The sequence below is a fragment of the Denticeps clupeoides genome, chromosome 5 (genome assembly GCF_900700375.1).
Source record: "Denticeps clupeoides chromosome 5, fDenClu1.1, whole genome shotgun sequence".
NCBI lineage: Eukaryota > Metazoa > Chordata > Actinopteri > Clupeiformes > Denticipitidae > Denticeps > Denticeps clupeoides.
The window spans coordinates 3,859,265-3,868,952 of record NC_041711.1 but is presented as its reverse complement, the minus strand read 5'-3'; the positions used below and the strand labels follow the sequence as shown (position 1 = coordinate 3,868,952).

General features: G+C 42.4%; 1 protein-coding gene across 1 annotated transcript; it reads right to left on the bottom strand.

Moving 5' to 3' along the window:
- Positions 1 to 1,515: 1,515 nt before the first annotated feature.
- Positions 1,516 to 9,415, bottom strand: LOC114789822 (uncharacterized). Its single transcript, XM_028979218.1, has 15 exons — positions 9,384 to 9,415; positions 9,092 to 9,293; positions 8,915 to 8,952; positions 8,377 to 8,589; positions 7,662 to 7,787; positions 7,254 to 7,448; positions 6,320 to 6,445; positions 5,615 to 5,794; positions 5,415 to 5,540; positions 4,973 to 5,068; positions 4,354 to 4,407; positions 4,159 to 4,268; positions 3,936 to 4,070; positions 2,825 to 2,930; positions 1,516 to 1,649 (listed from the first exon to the last, which is right to left on the bottom strand). Exons 3-15 carry the CDS (start codon positions 8,949 to 8,951, stop codon positions 1,576 to 1,578), a joined length of 1,578 nt encoding a protein of 525 aa, XP_028835051.1. The 5' UTR covers position 8,952; positions 9,092 to 9,293; positions 9,384 to 9,415; the 3' UTR covers positions 1,516 to 1,575.
- Positions 9,416 to 9,688: the final 273 nt, after the last annotated feature.

Genomic DNA, 9,688 nt, shown 5'->3' with positions numbered 1-9,688 from the left:
AGATGTTGTTCCAGAACTGTGAAGGCTTTTTTAGATGTTGTTTGGCAAACTGTAATCTGGCCTTCCTGTTTTTGGGGCTCACCAATGGTTTACATTCACACTGGTGGAGTCTTCTCTTGATTGTTGACTTTGACACAGATACACCTACCTCCTGGACAGTGTTCTTGATCCTGCCAACTGTTGTGAAGGGTGTTTTCTTTACCAGGGAAAGGATTCTTCGGTCATCCACCACAGTTGTTTTCTGTGGTCTTCCAGGTCTTTTAGTGTTGCTGAGCTCACCGGTGCGTTTCTTGCGTTCCTTCTTTTTGAGGATTTTCCAAACTGTTGTTTTGGCCACGCCTAATGTTTTGCTATCTCTCTGATAGGTTTCTTTTGTTTTTTCACCCTAATGATGGCTTGCTTCACTGATAGTGTCAGCTCTTTGGATCTCATCTTGACAGTTGACAGCAACAGATTCCAAATGCAAATAGCACACTTGAAATGAACTCTGGACCTTTTATCTGCTCATTGTAATTGGGATAATGAGGGAATAACACACACCTGGCCATGGAACAGCTGAGAAGCCAATTGTCCCATTACTTTTGGTCCCTTAACAAGTGGGAGGCACATATGCAAACTGTTGTAATTTATGGATCTGACTGTATGTGGGATCATTCCTCTTTCATCCATCAAATGGTAGAGCAAGAAAGCCAAAACCATTATTTCCATTCGCCAATTGCATTGGCGCTCGTCAACAAGAGGGGACTTAAAGTTGGCAGACCACCATCGTCCTCTCCACCAAATATCTCATCTCAGAACCGGCAACTATTCAAACCAGCAACTTTCTGATTACGGGTTTGGTTCCTTACCCGCTAGGCCACCACTGCCTCAGAAGGCCACCACTGCCCCAATTGTACCCCATGATCAAAAACATTAGTGAACATTTTGAAAGACGACATCTCAGCTAATAATATGTTGATCAACCTGTCTTAACCTGCATCAAATGGCCATATCAAGGGATGCAATTGCACCCCTGACGAAAATCATTTGTGAGGTTGCACCATAAGCCAAAAATATTGTCTTGTTGCACCACCACCAAAACACATTTGTGCTGTTGCACAACCAGTAAGTTCTCGTAATTTCTTGAGAAGCTTAGCATTTTATTTTTCTTGATGTTTTTGGTATTTGTAACTGCATTATTATATAAAATACTTCTTAACCTATATCTAAAAACTATAAACTATGTTTTAAAAAATATGCTTGTTATTGTTGTCCTAAGTTGTCTTTTTCATTGTTTTTGCTTACTGTGAACCTCGAAGGCTTAATGAGACATTTTTCTATTTCCAAAAATTCATGAATCAAGATTTTTTTTTTATTTGTCACGTGCATAGTTATATCAAAACAACACACAGTGAAATGCATCAAATGCATTTAAAAAAGAATTTAAAGTTACATCAGCCCATGCGCTTTTCATAATCAGTAGAAATTGACATTCTATCTGTCCTGATAACTTATAACTGATAAGTTATAATGCTGTGTAGATGGAAATATGTGCTGATCTGCTTTGGTGAACATCTAACCAAACAGAGCAAAGGTTCAAAAAGTTAGAGGAAAAGAGCAGAGAGACGCTCTCTTCAGACTGCAGTCCACAGACGTCCACCAGGTCCCCTCTGAAAAAGAAGGTGAATATGGATTATAACCAACATATCATGCATCATGAAATATGACTGTAACAAGATGGCATTACCCTGGACATGTGCACATATTGTGTAGACACTTTCAGGAGTGACAGTGGCCAGTGGACGTGTGAGGAAAACATGTATGGACGTGAACGCGAGTGACAGTTGAAAATGAAATGTGTCCTCTGCACTTAACCCATCACCCTTAGTGAACAGTGTGCAGCCATGAAAGGCGCCCGTGTGGGCAGGGGTGTGTCCACAGGGGTGCCCGTGGGTGGCACCGTCCACCATCAAAATATGATTAGCCATATTCATTCAGTTGGAGCAGCACTTAAAAAAAACTGAAGTCTCAACAGTTGTTTGCAATATTTAGTGTTTAAGGATTCGCATGTGTTGAATTTAGGTTGATAAGTAAGTTGTGTAGAGTTGGCATAGCGCGACAAAGTCAGGGTGACAAGCTCTTTTCTTTTCACAGAACATGTTCAGACGGATTTTTAGACTTATCTAAGTGATTAAACATTTGTCAAGCCATCGGCAGTGTTCACCCCCGGTTCAGGATTTGAACCTGCAAGCCAATGCACACAGGTGGCAGAGAAGCATTGAGGACTGGGATCTAGTGTTTTCATAGGTTTTGGATGAGTATGAAGGTGTGTGGAGTACTCCAGGTGAAGGAGAAATTTAGGGTTGATCAGCCTGAGGGAAGTGATATTTGTTCCAATGGTGGATGGTGGATGGTGGACTGGCACAAAATCCCCCTCAATCGAATTTGTTTATGCAAATATCCCTGCAACTTTGCAACCATCAGCAAATGAGTGGTGCTGATGCAAATATCATATAAAGGAGAGGGATTTTAGTCTTCTGTCAGTGGGCAATCACCATATTCTAACTTACCAATGAGAAGAACATTCAATTACATTCAATGGAACAGGTGACAATAGTCTGGTCTGAGATTGTCTTGAGTTTAGCATTTATAGCAATAATTAAACGCGCCTATCTGATTTGCGATTAAAGGTTACAGGGACAGTCCCCTTGGGGGGATTAAGTGTCTTGTGTCTTGCTCAGGGACACAGTGGTAGTAAGGGGGGTTTGAACCTGTGACTTTGTAGTCTTTTCTTAAGATATAAAAGGGACTTTTTGTTCCTGGCAATAATAATAACAGAGTTTACCCATCCTGAACATCTCCATGCATGAACCTCTCTGTAAATCTGGATGGCCAGGCATCCAATCAGCATAGACCCATGGGGAGCCATCAGTCCATTGGTAATGCTCATCCTGTGGGCATGTCACACACACACACACACACACACACACACACACACACACACACACACACACACACACACACACACACACACACACACACACACACACACACACACTTAATAACATTTAATAACAATTAGCTAATTACTGCAAAATAAAAAAGTGCTGATCATTCATTGTGCTTAAAATGATTAATTATTACTTGCACTGTAATAATTTTCTTTTCGTTTCTATGGTGCAAGACCACACACTTTTCTCTCCCTTGTACCAGAAAATCCTCAAGACTCTGATGCTGATCTGAGTGATGATGATGATGACCAAATTAATGATCTGACTACACAAGCAGAAGAGAGTGGGGACACCGCTTTTGAACCACTGCCCCACAAAAATAGGGGAAAGTACCCCATAAACAGTTTTCTTCACACAATCAGTGGACACCCTTGATCCCCCATTCACCCCCAGGTGCCAAGACAGTAACCAGAAGAATTTGGAAGCATGAAGACATTCCAGGTTCCAAATTCAACTTTTGAACCCTCACAGAAACCTGTTGAACCCTGTAAAAACACCCTACCAGTACTTCAAAACACTCTCCACTGATGAGATGGTTGAAGATATTGCCGGTCATACCAATCCGTACTCTGCCCTAGACTTGGGAGATCCAGTCAAGACCAGCCCTGAAGAGATTAACAAATTCCTGGCAATTCTACTCTTTATGTGTATGAAGGACTCACGTTTCATACTGATATCATGTCAAGGAGGAGAATCAGGCTTTTGCACCGGCTCATTAATTTCCAACTCAAAAAAAAATCCACCCTCTTTTTTAGATGCTTTGTGTATAAAGGTACAAGAGCTGGCTCTCTCTCACATATTCATCGTATATTTCTAACAAGCCAGACAAGTGGGGCTTTAAATCGTTCTTCTGGACCAGTTCATGTGACGACCACTGTGACCAGGTTTTTCTCTTTGAAAATGTTTGGCCTGTTGCTAATTGACCCCTATTATCAAGAAAAGAACCTTTTGTATCCCCCCGAGCCAGGTGAGTGTTGGGCCGTTGCTTGCAATGGTCACCAAGGAGGCCAGTTGGGAGTGAAGTTCCTGGCTTGTTATGGCAGCAACGTGTCCTTCAGGAGAGAAGCTTTTACAAAAAGCCTGAAACACACACAGTTAATCAATTAATCCAGTGCATTGTGAATGTGTGTGTTCGTGTTTGCACCTGTGTGAGAAGAACGTAGCCCACCTCAGCATCTTTAAAGGGGAGTATCATGGGGTTGAACAGGTAGCACCTTCCATCGATAATTTGACCTGAGCAGCTCGCATCTGCTGGGTGTGTGTCTGCTATGCTGCCACCTAATAAATGCAGAAACAGTAGATTGCACACACACACAAACACACACACACACACATCTACGAAGCTGAAACTGTGTTGTTGTACCATCAACTGTCTCCTTTGCTGGTCCCATGATGACATTGGTTCTAGGGCCTTTGGCTGAGAAGGGATGGACAGACTACAGTCAGAAAGACTCACACATGTTTATATAGTTCAACAAAGACATGAAGACGTAAGAAGACATGAAAACTTCTGACAATAATGGCATTTAGAAACTGGTTATTAAGTATGCATTACAGTGCTGTTTGCAACTGGATTAGAAAGGACAGAGATATTTAAAATATTATGATTTCATATGAATAAAAGAAGACCAGTTCTAAAACCAAAGCCTGAATGATAAAAGAAGGTATGGCACCAGGGTTTGAGACTGGGTGGGGTGACAGCTCACCCCACTTTCCTCACACTTTCAGCTCACCCCACTTTCATCTTATGTGTTTCAATGCAGAATTTCCTCATTTTCGTAAAACAATGACATGATTGTTCTCCATCTGGAGACTTTTGCTTGTAGGAGATCATTCATTACGATCCAGACTTTTTTCATTATTGTGTGTTTTGCACATTTTGATATTGCTTTTCTGAACAATTTCAGTTTAATTGGTTTAACTAGATAAACTGCAGCCTGAAATACAATTACCTCTACATTCACAGAGCTCATGAAACTTACCTGTCCTCATCATGTTGGCTGAATCAATGACTTCATTGTTGCTGAGTTCTTTATGTTGAGCTCCAAGAACGACGTCGTCAGACAAGATAGGAATCCCTGTCGCAGGCACACAGAATGATATTTACTTATTTAAAACCTCAAGAGCAAGTGATAGTAGACTAGTAGGTAACACACCTGTCTATGAACCAGAAGACCCAGGTTCAAACCCCACTTACTACCATTGTGTCCCTGAGCATGACACTTAACCCTGAGTGTCTCTAGGGGGGGACTGTCCCTGTAACTATTGATTGTAAGTCTCTCTGGATAAGGGCGTCTCATAAATGCTGTACATGTAAATGCAAATAACTTCTTACAATAAAACAATTACATTTCTACGGTAACTATTCTGATGTATTGTGCTTCTAAGAAGGTCAAACCAAGAGTATTTCCTGTTCAGCCTCACCATGGGCAAAGCCTCTCCTCATCTCCGACTGGGGCTCCAGCGGAATCCCAGTCCTCGGGTCCACCAGGGTGGCGCGGGAGTTCTCAGTTCCCTGCCTGAACCCGTCCAGGGATGGAGGGACGTAGACTGTAAATAAGGTCGAATTCAGATTTATTACAGCCACACACACACGCACACACATACACACACACACGACTTACAGCCTTTGTGCCTCCTCTGCATTTCACTCGCACGCTCCATCACCAGTCCCGTCCTCATGTCCACCAGGTGGCGCTGTGACGATTCTGTCCCATGTCTGTGGGACTCCACAAGGTCAGCCGTGCGAACCCAGCCGGCGCTGAGGCGGGGAGCAGCCGCCACCGATGCTCTTTCTGCTGCAGCTGGAGACGAAACGCACACATTCGATGGAAGTCTGTCAGAGCTCGTAATCACTGTCACAGGTTAAAATAAGAAGCGATCCAGTCATGTTAAGTAAAAATGCAGTTTTAGGCCTCAGTTGCTGGGGATGTACATGTGCACGTATCTTCTAGGATTGTGGTTGTCTCTGAGAACGGCAGCTGGTCTTCAGTTGTGACCTTGCAGCAGCTGGGTGTGTTGGCCGCTCGTACAATCAAAAAAACGGATACTAGGAACCTAACAGATTTATGGGGTCAGATGCTCAAGCCAAAAAGGGTACCTCATTCTATGGAGGGCCACATTTTAATTTTAAAATATTCAAAAAAGTGCATTTATCATGTCAGAGGCCAAAAGAGCAGTGCCTGGTGTCTGTCTGTGCACATGACCATTGATTTTGATTTTATGAATGATATTTTAAGAAGGCATGTCCACAAAGCGAGCCCATCTTTCACCAGCTGCTGTTTCCTACTTTGCTCTGTACGCAATCGGAGACATTTCCAGTTATTCACCGTGAGCGAAGCCCCTCCTCATCTCCGACTGGGGCTCCAGAGGAATCCCGGTCCTCGGGTCCACCAGGGTGGCGTGGGAGTTCTCAGTGCCCTGCCTGAACCCGTCCAGGGATGGAGGGACGTAGACTGTAAATAAGGTCAAATCGAGTTTTACACAGATACACATACTGTTCTTTACATCAACAAATTCCTTCATCAATGAACCTTTCTGACATGACAGAAAAGGGACGAGATGTAAATGCTGGTCATGTGACCATAACTATAATGAAATATATCATGTAATATTGTTGAAATAAAAATTAGACTAATTATGTTTTTTAAAAAAAAGTATCTCTATAAGTTACATTGATGAAAACAAGGCGAGGCATTATTTCCCTTCATTTAATCGCGCTATTATTATTCAGTATTATGCTTTGTTTCCTGGGTCTCCTCCATTTGCACAGATTATGTCACTTCCACAATTCCCATTTGTGCATTATTTATATTTCAGAATGCTTCTGTTGGGTTATAGATATAGGGTGGTGGGTTATCAGATGGCTGGGAGACAAAGATGTAGGGACATCTTTGCAATGAAGTGGAAAAGAAAACTGAATGTGCGTCGAAAAGCATGAGGAGAAATGTGGCCACTGGAATGGATGTCGAGTATTCTTGAGTCTATAAATAACAATAATATAATAATAAGACAACCTTGTTTTAATTATGAAATGGGTTTGACTAAAAGAAAATGTTATTTTTGTCTTTTCTACTAGATACTTGTACTCAATAACTGGGTTCAATAGAAATGCATTACAAAAAATAGACTAATCTTCATTAAGTAAAACTAAATTAAAATATGATAATTCTGACTAAAAAAAGACTAAAACGCTAAATTTTTCAGTCTACTGAAATTTGACTAAAACTAAAATGAAGACAGGCCGATAAATGCAGCTCTTACAGCCTCTGTGTCTTCTCTGCATCTCGCTGGCGTGCTCGATCACCAGTCCCGTGTTCAGGTCCACCAGGTGGCGGCGAGACGGTTCTGTTCCCTGCCGCCGGGACTCCACGGGAGTGGCAGCCATTGCAGACTCATGAATCAGAGTCCTCTTGTTCCATTCTTCTTCAGCCGTCGCCACTGCACTTCCTACAGCAGCTAAGGATGAAACACACGTTCCTTGGGCACTTATAAACCTCCTCATGATTTCAGGTAAGCATGCCCAAACTCTTTAAGTAAAACTGATAGCACTGATTGAATCTATGCAAAATGAACATACGTTTCCTACGGAATCCTTTGTTTAGTGTTAAGGTACACAGGCCATTCCAACCAATCCAACCAATCCCACCAAGTCATTATTGCAAGTCTCACCATGTACAAAACCCCTCCTCATCTCCGACTGGGGCTCCAGAGGAATCCCAGTCCTCGGGTCCACCAGGGTTGCGCGGGAGTTCTCAGTGCCCTGCCTGAACCCGTCCAGAGACGGAGGGACGTAGACTAGGACAACAGAAAATCAACATAACGGAATCCATAAAATGCAGCGTAGACCCAAAGATTCTACAAAGATGTTAAACCTAACTGTGTTAAACCCGTAAAACCTAATGTTTGAAAACTCTGCCCCTTCCACAGGAATGAAGCCTATTTGTGTGCTACACAGGTACCAAACAGGTGGCCCATATCAGCCTCATCTTAAGATGAACCCAAGAACCCAAGAGATGCCTCTGATTTGCCCACCGCCATGAAAAGGACCAAAACAGAGGTTGGTCCAGAGTAATTGAGCGTATATTTAAATGACTTCACTAACCATAGGTTATACTCTTTCCATTATGTCTTAGTCCTAATCAGGGGTGTGGCTGCTGGAGCCCAGCCCAGGACATTAGATAAAGGGCGGGGATTCAGCCAGGACGGGCACCAGCCTAATGCACTTCGTTATGACTTGATTTTTTGGAAAATTTTGGAACATGCATGCATTTGCAGGTTGTGGCGTTTTTAAACTTGATACTGAAAGACGGTTACTTCCGAATTTGTATCTGCCTCTTTCCCAACTTCAGCGTGTGGTAACCATTCGGGTGGCTGGTTCACTTACAGCCTCTGTGCCTCCTCTCCATCTCGCTGGTGTACTCCTTCACCAGCCCGGTGTTCAGGTCCACCAGATGGCGGCGGGACGGTTCTGTTCCCTGCCGCCGGGACTCCACGGGAGCGGCAGCCGTCGAAGTTTTCTGAAGCAGAGACTCCTTGTTCCATTCTTCATCCTTCGCTACTTCTGCCACCTCACGTCTTAGCGGCACAGCATGAAGGCCTTGACCACAAACAGCACCGTTGTCGGTTATTTTTTACGCTTTTTTCATTTCCAAATCTGGAAATTTTTGTTTCCGACACCACGAATCATGACAAAAATAATATGGGCCATAAATTACTGTCGAGTTAATAAAAAACCCCTGAAATAATCTCGTGGCAAATAAAGATGTGTTCGGCTAAAGGTCTGGACTGATCTTATCAGAGGTGTTATAAATGCGAAGACCACGGTACAAAGTTTACGTGGGGGAGTAAGATGACAATATGTCAATTCACCAAACCATGAATGTAAATTTTCAAAAGATCATGAGCAAAACAAGCATCCTTACCAGTGATAAGCAAGATTAGAAATATAAACTTCATCATCCTGCAAAACAAAAATGGTTTAATAACAAGACACGAAATTATAAAACTATTATTATATTTTAATTATAAAACTATATTTACTACTTGTCACAACATATAAGATGGTCACATCTTCGATGACATGTTAATCTGCGTCTCACCTCGGTTCCTCTCTGCTCTGATGAAGTAGAACCGTTCTCCACGCAGACGATTTCACTCTGGTCAGAGCACAGATCTTTTTTTTTTTTTTTTTTTTAAATCTTTTCCTCTTATCCAATCACAGAAGCAGGATGCCAGGTACAGGCCCCCGGGATGTTTTATCAGTTCAGGATGATCAGTCCTGCCGCATGAGTCAAGATTAACCTTTAGAAGTAATAAAAGAATAACAGCAGAGCTCATTAATGATAGAACAGCGATGAACTATACTCCGGAGACGCACGGCGGTCCACAGACCTGTTCATCCAGCCCGATGACGGGGAGCGTCTCTTGGCCGAGTAGGTCACTTGTGTTCAGCATCTGTTGAAGGTGTAAAGGAGAGTAAAACGCACTCTTTGCATTTATTTGATTTATTTTCTTGCATATGATCCCAGGCTTTATGAGCATTATGGCTGCAGCCTGGTCTTAATTTTATCCTCACAATACAGGAGAACAGCCTTTAAGAAACAATTCTAGAAATCAGCATAAAATTGGAATGAAAATGTTTAAAAATGCATGTTAAATGGTAGAGCTAACGAAAGTTGCAAGACCTGGAATGTAAT